The 19952-nt window shown below is 43.1% G+C and overlaps 1 protein-coding gene across 1 annotated transcript; it reads left to right on the forward strand.

The window, feature by feature from the left end:
* Window positions 1-875: 875 nt before the first annotated feature.
* LOC136942438 (ubiquitin-conjugating enzyme E2 H-like) lies at window positions 876-8631 on the forward strand. The gene is made up of 7 exons (XM_067235344.1): window positions 876-1122; window positions 4093-4169; window positions 4249-4323; window positions 4461-4500; window positions 4632-4684; window positions 5607-5735; window positions 6061-8631. The coding sequence occupies exons 1-7, from the start codon at window positions 1070-1072 to the stop codon at window positions 6177-6179; spliced, it is 546 nt and encodes a 181-aa protein (XP_067091445.1). The 5' UTR covers window positions 876-1069; the 3' UTR covers window positions 6180-8631.
* Window positions 8632-19952: the final 11321 nt, after the last annotated feature.

Here is a 19952-nt window from a genome sequence, read left to right on the forward strand (position 1 = left end):
AGTCACGTGTATCTGAAACGGTTTAGAAATGGAGTTGAGCATAGCTGACCATGACAATAGTTCAAACAAATTATTTTAAAACTAAACTTTTCCTCTGCTCATTTTGAACAGACATGTAATCATATTGCTATAAGAAGGCTATGTGCATTCGTGATTCTTGAAAGAACACCAAAGATCGCATAACATGACTTGATTCAAGCCATTCCTAATAACGAGACCAATGCCCCATATAGCATTAAAACGAAATAAGTAGTTTTAAAATCCCTCGTGGCGCTGCATGATCATAGTCAACCTTTACTCCAGATTCATTTTGTTGCTCAGTGAAACCTGCTGATATACTAATCTGGAAATTTGGGTGAAGTTGGCAGGATAGACACATGATGAAAAACAAGCAGATCAATCGTCTGAATTGGACTGAGTTGTCTTGACAGGCTGAAGTGAAATCCAAATTACAAAAAACTATCAACAACGTATGACTGTGAAAAATGAGTTCGTGATTTTATGTGTGTGTGTTTGAGAGAGAGACAGAGAGAGAAAGAGAGAGAGAGAGAGAGAGATTAATGTCACTAGTTAAAAAAATGTATTCTAGTATCCAGATAAAATATAATTAGAATCGGTTTAGATCAGAGCAACAACGCATGAGGATTTACAGGAGTCTCTTTGGCGTGTACTTGTTTTTGCGCTTCTAAAATAGAACTAGGACAGCTAGAATGTACTTAATTTAATAATCCATAGGCCAATATTTTCTGAAACCAATAGGAATGTAAAAACTGCGTTTAGTAGATCTACTACATGTTCTAGTTCATTACAATCTATGTTCCAACCCCTCTTCTCACCACTCGATGTCGCTTGGGATTGATGTCATTGGCGGAGGGATAGCTTCAGGACAGGGGTTCTGAGACGGACGTTTGTTGAGAGAAAGTGGGAGACAATTAGCTACGAGATTTCGTTCGATGGACAAACTAAAAAGGCGAGTAAAACATTGCTAGTAGCTGGTATCGTTTAAGTAAAGTATCGGGGTCACAGTGAAGACATTTTTCAAATTGTCACTTCGTAAAAGGATACAAAAATGTCGTCTCCAAGTCCGGGCAAGAGGCGAATGGATACCGACGTGGTGAAACTGTATCCTTTTCAGAACATTTATAAACAACAGAGAAAAGAAGGCAATATTTCTCTTGACAGCTTCATTGCATTTGTTGTAATTCAATGTATTATTTGTTGGGGTTATCTAGTTAACTAACCGACTTCGTTGTAAAAGCAATCACCCACATATGGTATGTTGGCCTTTCTGACAACAAAAGTGGGAAATGTTTTGATGATGGACACCACGATTTCTATTCGTTGTCGATTGGTGCTGGCTAAACCAGTTTCCGCCAGCTCTATGTTTGTGTAACAACAAATTATGCTAGCAAGGTAGCACGACTATAACAAGGCAATTGCACAATGCGGCTATCTTATGTTAGTTTTAGTTGGTTATAGTGCAAGATCAATATTGTAAGTGATGCGCCTTGTAAGCTACCAAAAGATGGGTAGCCTAGAAGCCTTCGTTCTAGCTTGCTCAGCAGTAGGAATTGTAGGCTACGTCGACTATCACCATGTTGATTAGCGAATATTTATATCAAGGTGAAAGTGTATTCAAACAACGCTAATTCCATTATTGGGCACACTTATCGCTTTATTTGGGCAAACGGTTCGTAACGCAGTACTTCACATGTTGCTAGTTAAATTAGCCAATCACGGCAATGTCCTAACAGTTGGCGAGTTAGATCGATGTGGCAACATTTTGTTTACTAGTCATTAAAATGTTCCACTCCCGTTTGTTTTCAACCAGTTATACATGTTGGGTTTTAGACTCGTCTTTCCTTCCAACACTGATTTATTAGGAACAGAGCGTTCTATTATGAAACATGTCTGGTGGAGTCGACTTAATGTCGATGATGTTAGATAACAATGTCTTGCTAGAACTGACACCCTGCTTCTCATTGTTGTAAAATCTGCAATAGCCTGTAATTTATATATAACGTGTTTTCTACTCAGATTTAATCGATTTATGCCACTGAACAAATAGTTTTATTTGACTACGCGTCAGAATAATTAACCAAGGGTTTCTACATTTTACCAGCTTTAAAGACATGCTCAAATGCGGTAGTTACCAGCATCTATGATTCAATCGAATGACTTGTCAGCGTTCTATTGAAGTTTACATGCAAGGCTGAAGCTCCCTGAGTTGTTTTGTTTTTGTTCTTTGCAGCCACAGCTCGTGTTTTGATTGGTTAGCCTGTTACCATCCGGAAACTGGTAGAGGGCGGGACTTCAGAAACAGCTGATCGGGTAACAAGAAAACGTGCATTACAGGCGGGCGGGGGGCAGGGAACATAGGCCATCACTTGCGATAGTCAGACCCGTCCAGTCATAAACTGGGACCCACCTGTCAGACGAAACGAAATAACAGATATGACCTGTTTAATTATACTATTTTCTCTTTCCGGTCTACGTACAACGACTATTTCTTATTTAGTTTCATTTTTTTTTTTTCTGATGTTCTTTTATTTGTGTCAAAGAGACAAATTAAGAGTTAGGGTTAAGAAATGATGGTAAATAATACATGTATACTAAATGTTAAAATGACATGTTGTCGTTGACATATTATAGTAGGGTTACAATATTACAACTATATATTATGGGAATATATATTATAGGGAGTCAGGTGGCTGAGCGGTTAGGGAATTGGTCTAGTAATCCGAAGGTTGCCAGTTCAATTCCCCAACGTGCCAAATGACATTGTGTCCTTGGGCAAGGCACTTCACCCTACTTGCCTCGGGGGGAATGTCCCTGTACTTACAGTAAGTCTCTCTGGATAAGAGCGTCTGCTAAATGTAAATGTAAATATTATACAATATTATTAGAAATGCACTGTAACTGTGCATAGTGAAATGCACTGTAACTGTGCATAGTGAAATGCACTGTAACTGTGCATAGTGAAATGCACTGTAACTGTGCATAGTGAAATGCACTGTAACTGTGCATAGTGAAATGCACTGTAACTGTGCATAGTGAAATGCACTGTAACTGTGCATAGTGAAAGTATATGAGGGACTCATGGTGGGTGTTCACCTCTGAAAAGGTGAAAAGCATGTGTTTGTGTCAGGCGGAGAGCCTACAGACATAACTGCCGTACATCCCTACTGCCCCTCACCCAGAATCGTTTTTCAACCTCCGGGAACCCCCATTTTAGTTTGTTGAGGGAGTATGCAAGATGCATGTGAATCTTACCCTAGTAAATTGAACAAGCGAAGGTTTGCTCTACAGTGGTTACAGTGCAGCTTTGTAAGGCACTGCACAGAACACACTTGGAGACCAAGAAAAGTCATGTTTGTTACTGTCAGTGTGTTTCTCTGCCAAAACATGGTAGCATCAGGCCAAAGTGGTTGGTTGGTGTTAGGGGTGTGTTATCTGAACATAATTAGTGTGTGGGGGGAGTGGCTCATCGGTTTGCTTCATAGAACCCTTTCATCCAAGCCAAATGCTTTTGTTAAGGTTGTGTGTGTGCAAAACGGACAGTTGAACTGTGAGCTTAATTCCTGGTAGAGGAACAGAGAAGAGTGTGACAAGCAGGTCTGGACTGGGACTTAAAAACGGCCCAGGACTTTGAAACGCAGACCGGTCCACGACTGTGTATTATTATTATTATTTTATTTTTTTGCATTATGCCGCGGCCGTTTGACCGGCCGTTCGGGAAATCTCCTGACGGACAGTCCGACCCTGGTGTCAACTGTGTGTTTGATGGCACAGCAGGGAATCCGCTTCTCTCTGTAGAACACACTCTATAAAACCTGCTCTTCTCTATAAAACTCACTCCTCTCTGTAGAACCCACTCTTCCCTGACGTGTCCTGTGAAGATCGTAAAGTGAACAGGGCTGCGCTGGCTGATCCTGCTCTGCATTATTAATCCAGACTGGTGCTGACCCCTGCTCACACTGTCATTCTGCTGGGAACTGGGTTAGCTAACCTTAACCCTAACCAAAAAAAGTGGACGTATGTATGTTAGTATTTTTTCTCGCACTGCTCCTTAACCCCCCTCCTCTCTCCCAGCATTGAGAGCAAGCATGAGGTCACCATCCTTAGTGGACTCAATGAGTTTGTTGTCAAGTTCCATGGACCCCAAGGGAGTAAGTATTTTTGGTGTTTTGCATTAGTGTGTGTCATGCCTTGGATGTGTGTGTTTCTAATCCTGAGTTTATCTTTCAGCTGCGTACGAGGGCGGAGTGTGGAAGGTGCGGGTGGACCTGCCAGACAAATATCCCTTCAAATCACCGTCTATAGGTAGGGCCACAGCCACACCACGCAGTACATGAACACACAGGAAGTCAAAGTTACAACACTGTGGTTGTTTCCTGTCTCATTGTCTACAGTCTATCCCACTCAGTCTCGCTCTAATCTTCTGATGTTTCTCTTCCCAGGATTCATGAATAAAATATTCCATCCCAACATAGATGAAGCGTAAGTGTTTCCAGATTACTTCACCTATAGTTCAGTTGCATCAGAACTTGTCAGAGCCTAATCTACGTTATCTGGGTACTGGCCATGCTAACCATGCTAACTATTGTAACTAGACCTCCTCTGTCTCCCAGGTCTGGGACAGTGTGTCTAGACGTCATCAACCAGACATGGACGGCCCTCTACGGTGAGTGTGAAAGGTACTGAGTTAGCGAGGCAAGGTTAGTCATTTTGCTGTAAGATACTCTACTGTACTCCTGTATAGTTAAATATATATATATGTATTAAGGCAGACTGCCCATGTACTCTACTAAACTATATTTGACTCTGAAGGCAAAGCACTCTAATCCTCTTACACTCCAGAGACAACTGTACACTTAAAGTCTTGATGACCCTGGGCTACAAGGTCACTAAGCAGTGCACACCGCCACACTCGGGTCACTAAGCAGTGCACACCGCCACACTCAGGTCACTAAGCAGTGCACACCGCCACACTCAGGTCACTAAGCAGTGCACACCGCCACACTCGGGTCACTAAGCAGTGCACACCGCCACACTCAGGTCACTAAGCAGTGCACACACCCTAACCCGCCACACTCGGGTCACTAAGCAGTGCACACCGCCACACTCAGGTCACTAAGCAGTGCACACACCCTAACCCGCCACACTCGGGTCACTAAGCAGTGCACACACCCTAACCCGCCACACTCGGGTCACTAAGCAGTGCACACACCCTAACCCGCCACACTCGGGTAGATCCCATGAATACAAATCCCCAGTGCCTGTGCTGTCCTCACCAGAAAAAAAGGCTTGACCTTAGCTCCAGGGGCTAGCTCATCTTGACCTTAGCTCCAGGGGCTAGCTCATCTTGACCTTAGCTCCAGGGGCTAGCTCATCTTGTTTGGCACAGAAATCCCTGGTTCATAGTTGATTGTAAATGGAAGAGATGGCTTTTCAGTTTTGTTTTATTGTATTGAATTAAACCAGCAGATATTGTGGTAGATTGGACACCTCTGGAGGCGGATGGTGGTACTACACCTGCCTGTTAGGTGGGCTCTGAGGTGTGGATAGCTAATTCACTCATCGCTTCTCTCCCACCCACCCCCCAGATCTCACCAACATCTTTGAGTCGTTCTTGCCCCAGCTCCTGGCGTACCCCAACCCCATCGACCCACTCAACGGAGATGCAGCTGCCATGTACTTGCACCGGCCAGAGGACTACAAACACAAGATCAAAGGTGGACCTTTAACCTAAAAAACTATAAATTCCACCTTTTGAAAAAGTTTGTATTTCCAAACTGAGGCTAATGAAGAGATTTTGGAACACTACCTTCCAGAGTTATACTATGTATGAACCCTTGAGATAGGATAGCAAGGTGGAATGTAATATGCATGGTGGAATGTTATGTGGATAGGTTGTCTGAGGGGCAAATTCAATGTGTCTCTCTCTCCTCTCTGTCTTCTCACTTTATTTATTTATCGTCCTCCGTCTCTCAATTTATCTTTCTTCCTCTTTATCTCCCTCTCAATCAATCTTCCCTCTCTCATCCTCCTTGGTTCCAGAGTACATCCAGAAGTACGCCACAGAGGAGGCTCTAAAGGAGCAGGAGGAAGGGCACTCCTCGTCCGAGAGCTCTATGTCGGACTTCTCTGAGGACGAGGCCCAGGATATGGAGTTGTAGTGAAGGGGGAGTTCCTCCTTCCGTTACAGACTGTTATTGTTTCCTGACAAGCAGAAGCAGACTATTATAATCATATTTAAACAAGCCGATTTTTTATGATGGGGGGGGGGGGGGGGGACAAGGATTTTTAGCGCTGTGAGAAGCGTTACGCCTGACAATGTCGCCCTGCTAGGGGGAGTTAGTGTTTAGTTATCCCCCACCACCAACCTCCTCCACCAGCACCCCTCTGGTCCTGACAGAAGTGTCCATCTATAGAGCATCCCCTCTAGGATGTTATTTATGTCCTCGCCCCCAGGACCCTTTGTGCTCTCTCCATGCTCTACACACCACAGAAGACACTTTGTGGGTCCCTCGTGAGAGAAGTGCATTGTGGGTAGACAGGATTGGAACTCGCCAGACAGAGAAAGAAACAATCCACTCTCGCTCAACCCCAACCTAAGCCCTCTAAACAAACCGCTTTCACTGCGGAGACCCATTTCTAGGGTTAGGGTTAGACCCATTTCTAGGATCTATGACGCCATGTCACATCTTCACTTACTTCCTCCTTCCCATGTGACAGCATGGTAAGCTGCCATGATGATCACAGGATCAGGACGGCAACAGAAGAAAGACACTGGACCAGATCTACTAACTGTCCTTCTCTCATGGTCCCAAGGCCCCCCAGTATGCAAAGCTGGCCCCTCCCCCTTCCATATCCAACCTTGTTTGAACATGCCCTGTAAACACCCCCTAGATACGAACAGCAGCACACCCTTGTACTCACCACATACAGCCACAACGCGTGCACCCGCACATTCACACACACACCATAATCATCACTTTCTGCTGATGTCCAGAAGAACAGAAACAATCAGGATCAGAGAAGGAGGGTCCTGTGACAAGATGGAATGGTATCAGACGCTCCTCTGACCTTCCACTCCCCTCCTCCTCTTCCTCTCCGTTTTAGGAAAGTGGTATTACCTGAGAATCCTTTTGTACATTGTGGCATGATGATGCAGGTTACTTATGCTGTCGAAGAAGATGCAGAGCTCCTGGGGGCCCTCTGACTCACCGAGGGCTCAGGAGGGGTGGCTAACAAGATCCTTGTTGAATTGTTGAACTTATTAACTTTGCCCATTGCTTGTGTTCTACTAGGTGTTTGACTTGCGTGAGGCTAGCTAGGTTGTCATAATATATCGTTCTTACCCTTGGAACCAGCCAGTTAGGAGGCTTATTGGCCTGTGAGGCTGAAGAGGATTTTTATAATACACCTTGATTGAAGACCCACCCGCCCCCCCTCCAAGACATGCTGCCCTCCCCTTACTTTACTCGTATGCAATGTAACTCTTCATTGTAATAGACTACCAGTGTGTGATGTAGAGTCTCCATGGTGTCTATTCTGTGGAAGAAGACCAAATACAGACAGCAAGCATGATCATCTGATGGTGCTAGCCCGTCTACCTGGCACGACTCGGCCTCCCAGAATCTTTTATTAAAAGGAAGTATGTGGACTATGCCTGCTCTGAGATCCGGAAGCCTAGTTAAGATTTGAGTCTCCAATGACTGTGTGCACAGTGTCCCGTCAGGGGCATGTCTCCATCAGGAGTTGTGACAATGCCAGTCTCCAAGCCAGGTTCACTTACATCAGGTTTTTTGCATTTGTAAAATTTAATTTGAATGCTTTGTGACAACAAAACCACTGTTTTAATTTTCAACATGTAATATCAAGGTCAATCAAAAAATGAGATACACAAGGCTGGGCTGGGCAGTTGTGTGAAGATGGAAACGCGGCTGCCCCAGAAACATGCCTGCAACTATTCTCCCACATCCATCACCCCACAGTTCTAATGAGGAGACATTGTTATCCTTTAGTTGAATATTTAGTACTAACATGCAATGATATTGGCCTGCGATGATGTCAGAGTGGGACTGTGGTTGATGATGCCGCTTTCTCCTGTTGGTTTAACATAGGAGAGGGGATGAGATTAAATCTAAAGGCCTTCTGTTTCTCAGTTCCTCACCCCTCTCTTCTAACTTACTCTTACTTAAACCTCTCTCTCCCCTTGACTTGTCTCTCACCCTTACCCTCTTTTCATCCTCCATATTCTCACCCTCTCCTCCCTCTCTCTACTAATTATTAGGAACTTGAGTCATTGGGGAAGGTGGATATATCATGAACATCCATATAGTGTACTGTGTAGTGGATGTAGTTTTAGCAATGTGACCAGGCTGGGTAAGCATGCAGGCTTTGCCCTCATGATAGACTGGGCCGGTTGTTACCATGTCTAAGAGCATAGTGTGCAGCTATATGGGTTTTCTGCATCTGGACAATATCTTTATGATCCCCCCCATTTGTCATATTTTTAATCTTTATGTAAAATGTCCAGAAGCCCCAACAAATTTTAAGGAAAAATAAATGAATAACTAAATGTGCTTCCCATGTAACTTTAAATAAACACGATTTTAAAATAAACTAATTCTAGATTTTGTATTACGGCTCACAGGAAGAACGCTTGTGTTTGGACCTGCTCAGTTTATGTCTGGGTTTTTTTCCAGTGTGCAAGGCTGCTTATTTCCTTAATTCCAGCAGGTGGCAGCAAACTGGAGTATTGTCAGAGGTGGAAAAAAATATAGTTCAGAAGTTATGAGATGCATCACTCACTGATTTGGGTTCTCGATCACCACCTGATTCAAATTACAATCGTCACCAGAAAGGGTAAAGGGAATTTGTGTGGTGTGCTTGTGTCGGTTGCAATGGGCCATTTTTTTTTTTTTTTTTTTACTATATCACCTCCAAACCTATTGTTTAAACTATCAAACATTCAGAGAATTTTCAAGAGTGAACTTTTACATTTGAAATTTTACATCTGATATTTCTGTACATTTCAAATAGGTATGCATCCTTATTATTTATGAAGATTGCATTGAGCAACATTTCTAGCCCAAAAATTGGGTTGTCATTTTCTGCAAGCGCACCCTCGCGGTCACTGTAATTCTTGTATTATAATTCCCAGTATCGCAAAAAATCTCTCGCCTCTGTCATCTTATTTTAACGTGACTCATCAGCGGTTCACCAAAGACAGTCAGAATTTAGAGTACAGTAGCAGGAAGTAAGATTACATTTATTGAATAATAGGGAATAAAACAAGTTGACTGTTATAGTTCTGTAGGGTTATATATATATTATGATATTATGATAGGGTTATTCATATATATATGATAATAGTTAACATTAAATGTCTAACTGTAGGTAAGTGTAAACTGTAGCTGGTGCTTTAATCAGAGCTAGCTAGCTAACAATTGCATAGGTGGCTAGGTTTGAGCCATGATGACGCTCACTCCCCACGCATCACTTCCGCATATTGCATAAGCCAGGGCAACAACTTCCGGTAGCTAGCATGGTAAGTATGGTTATGGTAGTTCTCTCACACAAAATGCTGTTTTTACGAGGAGTTTAGGAGATTTTCCCAAAATGACAATCAAAGATGTACATAGTATTCTATGTTGCTGCCCTTCAAGCAAGAGGGAAAAGGGGTTCAAATTGTAGCCTACATTTAGAGCTACATCGACAACTACGAAGGTAAGGTTTATCTAACTCTCAAAGTAAAAGTAGCTAGTGAGCTTTCACTAGCTAGCTATCAACGGATTTGAGCAGTAACATTAGCTAGGCTAGCTAGTTAACAATGTATTTGCATTATGATGTTTGATGATTATCTACTTGCTTGCTAGTCGTTAATGTGAACAGATAAATAATTTGTCTGTCATATTTGTTGCCTATGGATAATGTAATGTGACATCTTTGTCAGTCTCTAACAAAAATCTGGAAACTGTAGAAATCTATCTGTGTGGGCTGTTATTATTGGTCGATGAAAAAAGTGAGAAGCCGCACAATCTGAGTGTAGGGTTAAAGATGCTGTAAAGCAGAACTGAAAATGAGTTTTAGGTTCATCACATTTACATTTAGTCATTTAGCAGACGCTTTTATCCAGAGCGACTTACAGTAAGTATAGGGACATTCCCCCCGAGGCAAGTAGGGTGAAGTGCCTTGCCCAGGGACACAACGTCGTGTTGGCACGGCTGGGAATTGAACCAGCAATCTTCTGATTGGTTGCCTGATTTCCTTAACCGCTCTGCCATCTGACCCCCATTTTTCATAATGTATTCAAATTGTTCTACTAGATGATGTAAGATGGGTCAACAAACCTCTCCCCACTCTGCCTCTGATTGGCTGTGAGGTTTAGGCATTAGGAGTGACGATTGGTTCCAGAGCCAGTTGTAAAGTTGGGAAGCACGTAGTTCAACACAGGTAATCCTGTTTGTTTAATTGTTTTTTATGATGTATGCTATACAAAAAATGTCTGTGGTTAAAAGAACATGACATTTTTTACAAATCAAATCAAAATGTATTTGTATAGCCCTTTTTACACGCAAGCATGTCACAGAGGGCTTCACATACGCCCATAGAACTGCCCCTCAACCAACCTAAACCCTCAAGGAAGACAAGGAAAAACTCCCGAAAAACTCACTGCAGGAGAAAAAATTGAAGAAACCTTGGGAGGAGCAATTCAGTGAGGGATCCCCTCCAGAGACGGTTGGTGAAAGAGAGGAGCAGAACACAGGCTTAACATAGTCATACAGCAGGGTAGTGTCAATGGGTTTTGAAACATCAAAATCCATTGTTCAACTTGGTAGATGTAGATTCTACATAGAATCTACATCTACCTAGATCTACATATATCTAGCCTCTTAATTTTGCTCTCAAAGTGCACCAGATTCATGCATTTAACCCTAAAATGTAATACATTTTGTGACATTGTCACATTCTCATTGGGGGCTGAGCACCCCTAAAGGTCTGATACTAGAATTGCCCCTGCAACACACTCCCCCCGCTATATGAACGATCTCTCATTTCCCTCTACCTCAATACCGGGGCTGTCATCGAGGTTTCTGTTGTGTAGTGTAACTTGTACAACAAAAAGGAAACTAAACAGGAGATGGGAGTTAAAACCAACGTGTCTTGCTTTTTTATTAAACAAACTGCAACAGATTCCACATCCGCTCGTAAGGGGCGTTACATGTAACCAGACGGGACAAACATCAATAGGCTACATAACAGTTTCAGTGTTAGATTAGACGCTCACTTTTATCAGCAGAGTGACGGGCCTCCCCCGCCAGCCTATCACACTGCTGCCGTGCTTTTAAATATTTTTCTCTCCCTGTTTAGTTTGTCATGGACACCCAACTGTGTGTCTTAATTCAAATGTATTCATATTGTCAAGAAGGCATCTTTCATGGATAAATTAGCTGATGAGATCATTCCAGCCCTACAAACGTTGTAGAGTCGCGACGTCATTTATTTTTGGTTGGATTTATTTTATGCCCTCACCTTACAGAACAATTAGGTAAGGTGTAGGCGTGCAGTGTGGCCCTGGAGGTGCCTTATCCCATTCCGCTCTTCAGCTCGCTTTCTTGCCCTACAGAACAACTATAGAACCTGAACAACTCCGTTATGAAGACCCACAATTAGGTGTGAAATATTAATAAGCATTCTGTATATTCTATCCGAAGTCCATCCGAGGATTTACGTTTCGAGTTCCAACTTTTCATTGACTTTAATTTGGCTGTCATGTGTCGAGCGGGGAGGGCGGCTACATGAGCGCGCCGGCTGTGCATCCTTCATAATGCATGGACGGGACAATAGGCATGTGGATGGATTTCAGCACGGTTTAACCTCCGTCTGAATTAAATGTAATCCGAAACGAACTCCTCAGCCTGAAATCAGCTGAAAGGATATGCCCGTTTTCCACTGGAGCCTCAGCATCTGTCACATAGGCAGCAGGTAACCGGGGCGTCGTGAGTGGCGCGGGGGCATACATATGCTACATATATGGAAAATGTGTTTGAGGCGCAGGCAGAACACGATTTTGGTGGTCTGGTTGGTCATCAGTGCGGGCGGACTGTTGCAGGCCCTGAGTATAGGTGGCTGCACGTTCGATGTGTACACAGGTGAGGCCGTGCGGTGATGTAGGAACTTTTGCATGCAGTTTAGACTAGAGATATGCAGAGGTGAGATTTGAGACGAAAGAAGTTCTATTTACCGATCTGTAACGTTGTTTTGGGGGTTACTGTGTGGTCATCTTCATCGTTCTGGGAGAAGCGTGGTGTTGAAAGTGACAATGCTGTCAAGGCATACAAATGGATAGTATGGGGAAATGTTTTTTCGTTATTTGGAGACGCACAGCTTTTATGGGTTGCATTAAACTCTAAACACATCTTGTTCACATGGGAAAATATGATTAAGTTAAAAGGCACCAGCGCTGTTTTACACTGCACGTTGCGCGGGACTCAGTAGCGCGGCCTTCCAGAGAAAGAGGAGGAGGGTGCGTGGATTACTCGCGCCAGTGGGTTAAGATGCTTACCAACTAATTACCTTTTCATCGGAAAATCCCCCTATCACACAGACTAAACGGAAGAGAAGAAGGAGGGGGAGGATGAGGGCTGTTAAAGCCGGGAATAGAGAACTGAGTCACGTTGAATCTGGCTACGTTTGTCCTCTAGCCACACTTCAGAAAGATACAAACAGAGAGAATGAAAGAAAAGGGAGATAATGCAAAGGAGAGGGGCTAGGTCACTGCAGTGGTGTTGTCTCTGTTGCTATGTCATTGAGAGTAGCCTATTTATTTAACTCCGGACTTTAAGTTTACCTTTGACACACTTTCTTCCTGTTTTGCTTTGAATGTTGGCCGAATGATGCTAAGGTAAGCATACTATAATTTTTTATGGTAGTTTTGAATTTGAATAGCGTAATTATTTTATTGTAGGCCAGCTTGTTGTTTTCGCTCTAGAAAATTTGGAGAAGTCATATTGTGTGTTTAAAAAGCTTGAGGTTTATCCATTTGGCCTTGTTCTATATTTTTTCGTTTCAACACAATTATGAATTGGATGCAAATGATTATTGAGCACATGCACTTATGGTAAACGCAGGGTTTCAATATGCTAAACAGCGCACATTTAAATACATTGGAGGCGTAAATTAATTGACTGTCCTTCCCTCTTATGTTTGTATTTCCAACCCATTCCTTAAATATCTGAAGTTTGAGGCGGGTAGGCCTCAAACGTCTGTCATCACAGACAAATGCGATTATCTATTCAGGATCTGGAGTAAGAACAGGTGTGACAGTTCCAACCATATCATGACACGCAACTTGCGCAGTCTAACCAAATATTTATTCTACAACAGGTGCGTCCGAGTTTAAATTCTAAAAACAAAAAACAACAACAACAAAAAATCGTAGCGTAGTAGGTAGTCTATAAAATAAAGATGTCATCAACATTGTCAGCTTGTCAGTTGGGCTGCACTCAACATAAAGCCTACTTTCTCTCGTCTCGGAATCAACTTTGCTTTTTAGAGTTATCGATCTTTCCCGGAAACGGGAAGACGAGCCTAGCTTTGGGACCCATTTGGAGCGTCTCAAAAATCACTTAGCGCATCATTCCATTGCCGGAATCAATCCGTGCTCTCTGAGCCTCTCCTGCTGTCCTGGGACGTCCTACACCCGGGGACTGGCTGCTGGCCCGGGATGTCCTACACCCGGGGACGGGATGCTGGCCCGGGATGTCCTACACCCGGGGACGGGCTGGTGGGGCGAAAGCGGCAGGCTAGTCAGGTTGGACTGCTAGGCAGCAGATGGTATTGCAGGATAATCCTGTTTTATGGACGACATGGGGGTCGGAAAGGGATATTCAGGACAGGAAGAATAAAGCGTATTTATTGATGGTTAACTCTCAAGACGACACTGAGCGGGACTACTCCTCATGTTCTGTGTATGGCACTGGTAGAATTCACTGTCACGGCTCACATCAGTGGATTACCATAGGGCCATAAACAGAGTAGAGAATTAACCACAAAATCCAGTGCAAGCTGTCTCCACTACAATTGTTAAACTACTCAGGACTAACTTAGCCTTCTGGTCCTATCTTCTTTGCCCATTTTGGCACTAGCACATTTTTGCTTCTGTCCTTGTGTGTTTGAGCAATCATGTGTGGTGCCAATATAGGCGAAGACAGATAACCTACGCAGCTTGGTTTCCTAACGTGAGTGGAGGTTTGATAGAAAGTGTTCTAGGTATGATAAAGAAAAATTATATATTTTTAACTTGCTTACTCTGCCTGTATCTTGTGTGTGTCCAAATGAAAAGTAGAGAACAAAGAAAGTTGCAGAAAGGGAGCATGACTGTTTTACGAATGTATAGATCAGATTGATTATGCTGGTGTTCTCCGATATCAGTGGTTGCCATGGAGGTCTATATTCTAGCTGTGACACTCTGTTACTGGTAACCTAAGCACCAGACACAGAAAAGACAGACACAGACACACTTGGAGACACAGACAGATATAGAGAGAGACTGACAGACACAGATATAGAGAGAGGCTGACAGACACAGACATAGATATAGAGAGAGACTGACAGACACAGATATAGATACCAACACACATTCAGACACTGAAAGGCATAGATACATACAAGGCCCTTGCACATACATAACCCTCACCCAAAGACATAGATACAGATAAAGCCCAGCAGGGGTTTGGCCATGGCTGGCCTCCTGTCCTCTTGGATCCTGGCTCTTCACAGTATTTGGCAATGGTAGAACTCACACTGGTGGGCTCCATGGATCCGGTGGTTCTAGACTTGCCAACAACTGACTGAGCACTTCTACATCACTGTGCGAGCAGGCTTGGGTGATTGTGTCTACAGGGTGCGTTGGTTGAGGGATTTGTGAAATATGGGAGGGGGGGGTAGCAATTGTGTAAGTGACTACAGGAGAAACAGAGAGGGGGTGAAATTTCCTCCCTTGTACTTCTGCAGTCTCAGAACACTGTGGAACTGTGACAATGGGGCCCTGCCTGGAGGGTGGCTCCTGAGGGCAGCACAGCTGTGACGATGGGGCCCTGCCTGGAGGGTGGCTCCTGAGGGCAGCACAGCTGTGACGATGGGGCCCTGCCTGGAGGGTGGCTCCTGAGGGCAGCACAGCTGTGACACTGCCTGGAGGGTGGCTCCTGAGGGCAGCACAGCTGTGACGATGGGGCCCTGCCTGGAGGGTGGCTCCTGAGGGCAGCACAGCTGTGACGATGGGGCCCTGCCTGGAGGGTGGCTCCTTGGGGAGGACGTCGGGAGAGAGAGAGGACTCTTCTCTTGTCCGCAGCACGCTTTTATTTTAAGTTGTGGAAAACTTTTGACTTCTGTTAATACACCCTTCAACACTGCTCACCATCATGAGTCACTCACACACATGTATAACACTGACCTACTGACTTACATACTTCATCATTGGTTATGTTAAATATTAGTATTCTTTAATAAACTATAGAGGGTACAATTTCTGGGGAAATTGTAGGGTGTGCTTGCTTGCGTCGGATGCAGGTGGGTCCGTCCCCTTAAGTTTTTCTCTTATAGTGACATTTTTCAACCATTTAGCCTACTCATATTGCGTAATTCATTAAGAATCCCCTTTGAAACAATCTACTGTAACAACATTGTCACCGGCAGTATTTCAGATGGAATCGCGATTCAAACGGTACCATCTGCCAACTGAAAATATGCCCCCAAAAACGTAAATAAGTTTGACATCTATTTAGGGAGAATTGGCTAATTCAAAAGAGGTTCGCTACGAGCAAGCTAGTTGCGGTGGCTAGCCAAACTTCACTGAGTGAGGGGATTGTCTGAAAGCGCCGGAAATGAGAACATTTCTTTTGACATAAAGTTTAGGCTGTGGCACTGAAGCCAGCGACGCACCACACAAGCTTGAGTTTAAATACATTATTTAATGTTACATTATTTACTGTACATGCAAGTCTTGATTTGCTTAAATGTACATGTATGATGTTGCTAGTACACCACGGCACGATACTCGCTGTGCAACAGCACATCTATGCACGTTGTATCCATGCGTCGTTGCTAACGTGTGCTGACGTTGTGACGTAGGCTAGCACTGAGTACCCTTTGTTGACAAAAGGCACTTTTTGACACAAAAACTCAAGTTCTGCCCTGCCTGGAGGATGGCTCCTGAGGGCAGCACAGCTGTGACGATGGACCCCTGCCTGGAGGGTGGCTCCTGAGGGCAGCACAGCTGTGACGATGGACCCCTGCCTGGAGGGTGGCTCCTGAGGGAAGCACAGCTGTGACGATGGTGCCCACCTTCCTTGGAACACTTGCGATCACCCATGGCTAACCCTAACCCATGGCTTTTGCTTCTACCTTTTTCTTTTCTCTCTCTTCTGCTCCATCCCATCGAGTGTGCAGTTGTATGTCTGTCCCAGTATGTCTATTCTGTAGTGTGTGTCTGCAGAAGGCCCTTGGTTTTATCAACAAGCAGCACAACTTATAATGCAACCAGATCTCTCTCTGTCACGACAGGATAGATAGAGGGAGGAAGGGTTGGAAAGATCAGCACCAGACACATTTACCGATAAGCTGAAGAAGGGACTGCAATGCAGGATAGGAACAGGTTAGAGGGAGGGAGGAGGGGTGGTATGACCAGGTAGATGACAGTTAGAGGAGGTGCCCTGTCCACTTTTTACAACACTGTGCTAATACCTTTTAATCAGCTTTAGAATAGGCCCAAGGACAAGCACAACCATTTTTGTACACACACACACCCTCACATTGAGCACACCCAGCATGCTGACAGACAGGCAGCTGGCCCTGTATGGCTGGGACACTTGGATCTGCTCCTCCCTGACCGGAGGTGTTTGATATGATAACAGGGAATGAACTTGAAATAAATCTGACTCCAACTTACAAATGTGCACAGATCATTACCTTTATCCTTGAGTCAATGATGTATCTCTGACATAGGTGAGAATTGTTTCCATCCTTGAGCAGGACTCCAATCTCAATGCAAACGTGTTCACTAATCAGCTGTTCAACCAATATGCAGACAGTGGAGTTTAAGCACTATGAAAATATACAAAACTGACCACCATATGTGATATGCCAAAAGTGAAAGCCATAACTACTTAGTGGCGTCACTTTTTCCATATTTCATTCTTTATGAACACTTTATATTGATCTCACCAAGCCTAACCCAACTCTGTAACCCTAACCCGGTACACTGCAAGTGTATTATTATCTTAGGGTGTGAAAGCTATCTATGAAGAGAACCAGTAACTTTAAATGCAAGAAGATCAATTTATTATCTAAATAGTATAATAACCAATTTGTAACAATAATGAAACACAAATCGATATAAAACACAACTTTATCTACTGTGACGTGCATGGGAGTCTTAAGGAAGCAGAATCTCCTAAATCTACATTAAAATCTCAAGAGGTTACTGTGGCCCTGTCTTATATTGATACAACCCACAGATCTTACCAAATTGTGGGACACTACTGTGAGAGAAATATCCACAATAAAGAGGAAGTCTCAGTGGTGAAAGAAGACCAAATGTGAAGCCTTTGGAGGACAAAGGAACATTGCTCTGCTACATGCAGAACTCAGTAAAAACTGTTAGACAGAGATCATACATTCCCTAAATGTGCCACATAAAATGAGATACCAAACATGGCATTAAAAATGTTTACAATATAAATAAACACAGATTTTCTGGATAATTCCAGAGTCTTCATCAGGTCACCTGCCTCTATTTGACCACTCCTCAGGGGGTATGGTTTAGAAGATGTCTTGATCCACACACGCCACACATATATACATTGTACATAAAAGCAGAATATTCTCCCTTGAAAATTGCCTTGCCGACTGCAGTAGTGATTGGAACTGAAAGGCTACTTCTTGGTTGCTTCCTGTTTTATTAGAAAGTATGTTGCAGGTCCATTGTAGACTGATGGTCACAACGGACATGTGTTGCCCTCAAGCCATCAGCATCTCATGGATTACACTCCAATCAACACCCCATTTGATCAACACCCCCTCCCTCCTTCACTCCCCTCACTTAGCATACACCTGTCTCATTGTAGACCTTACCTCTCAATGTGGTTGACTCAACTATGAAAGATTTTCAGAATGACTGCCTGTTGAATAAACAAATCTGTCAAAACTCTCCTTATATCCAATACATTTGTTCCAGTTAGTACAACTGCTGCACTAAATAGATTCAGTTATCACTAAACAAATTTCAGCTGAGGAAAAAGTAGCAACAGCTACATTCTTAATTTTTCTTACATTCTTAAAGATGAAAGAAAAAGGTGCAGTGGTCTAAAACAATCTATACAGCTGTATACTGTAACCTGTTTTCATTTCTGTCAAATTCAACAAAAACGCCCAAACAAGGCATACCCAAAGTAAATTGAAAGCTGTTCTTGAACAATTTGGAGTACATGCATGGTTGTGGTCTCTTTTGAAAGGTGAGACTCTACTGTTTGGAGTGCCTAATCCAAGGCAAAAGTAATAGATAATACCACAATATATTCATATGTTACACATGTTCTTCTAAGGGTACATCCAGGCGTTTTCTAAAAGGGCCTTGAGGAGACTCCAAAAGGACTCTTGGTAACCAAGGTCAAATACTTAGGGTAAAAAGTTATTACTTTTCATAATTGTTGTCTCTAATGAAAGGTGGTACTTACAACTATAATATATCATAGCTAAATCCCCCATTAGTATTGCTGAAACACAGAAACTGAACATGAACACAGAAAAAGCTCTGCTTCTGTCAGCCATTTTGCGCCTGGACTTTTACTTTGAAACAGTTGCGATTTTAGACCCTTTTTAGGGGTGCTCAAGCACCCCTAAATTTAATCTCAGAACCCCTAAAAATTATAATAATTTAAAAAAAGGTTTAAAAAAATTATTATTGTTTATTAGCATTTGATGCTGGTAGTTCATGAAGGGACATCCTTAGTTTTTTCATTCATTCAATATTTTGCATAATAATAAATAAATGTAATTGTTATCCAGTAAAATTAGGGATTTATTAGCAAGGGGGTTTAACACTTTTGCAAGGCACGTATTCATGTCACATTCTCATTGGGGGCTGAGCACCCCTAAAGGTCTGATCCTAGAGTTGCCCCTGCTTTGAAAGTTCCCACTAATGTTGCCTATTGGCGTCTGCAGAATTTCATTGGCTATAAGGCTAACAAGCTCATTTGTGAACCAGCTGAAGCCAATTTCAGTTTTGTACCAAAAAAAGAGTTGGGGGGGGGGACACACCAAGATATCCTAAATATCCGGAAGCGAACCCGAGATATGACTGTGCGTGAGTGACTGGTCTCTACAGTTGGCGAAGTCAGAATGATGCAACAAGAGATCATGGCTATTTATGGATGTAATACATTGTTTTGGACAAAATACTTTACATGGTTAGATAGTTTGGACCTTTGGGAATGTAACCAGACCATTTTTGTTGGGATGCTTTGCATAACTGGACAACTCTGAACCTTGTTAGGTGAGTAATCTCTGTTTGCTTTCGCTTTGTTTACATGTTGGTGGTCGGACAAAGACGTTGATTGTACTTGCTGTTGCAACATGAGTAATGGAGAGGGAGGAAAGTAGTGGATGAGAGAAGTTTAGGTGGGAAGGGAGAATGAGAAAGAGAGGGGGAGACATAAAGACTGGTTAACATTTATCACAACAGTTATCCATTCAGAGCAGCCAGTCAGTTCAAACTTCTTCTTTTTTCTTGAATGACTTGCACCACCTGGTGGGCATGAAAAATGCCACTTGTTATTAAAATATTAACTCAAAAGGCAGAAAAGAGTTTATAAACATTTATAAGATCACATTTGCCATTTTATTTAAAGTTATTAGGCATGCAGTATAATCTATAAGTCTCT

This window comes from Osmerus mordax, chromosome 4 (genome assembly GCF_038355195.1).
Source record: "Osmerus mordax isolate fOsmMor3 chromosome 4, fOsmMor3.pri, whole genome shotgun sequence".
Taxonomy (NCBI): domain Eukaryota; kingdom Metazoa; phylum Chordata; class Actinopteri; order Osmeriformes; family Osmeridae; genus Osmerus; species Osmerus mordax.

What these genes read in the sequence shown, in the direction of transcription:
- LOC136942438 (XM_067235344.1), top strand. Translation starts at nt 1,070, where the DNA reads ATGTCGTCTCCAAGTCCGGGCAAGAGGCGAATGGATACCGACGTGGTG. An exon ending in GTTCCATGGACCCCAAGGGA is followed by an intron (nt 4,170 to 4,248) that starts GTAAGTATTTTT and finishes TTTATCTTTCAG; the next exon opens with CTGCGTACGAGGGCGGAGTG. An exon ending in CTTCAAATCACCGTCTATAG is followed by an intron (nt 4,324 to 4,460) that starts GTAGGGCCACAG and finishes TTCTCTTCCCAG; the next exon opens with GATTCATGAATAAAATATTC.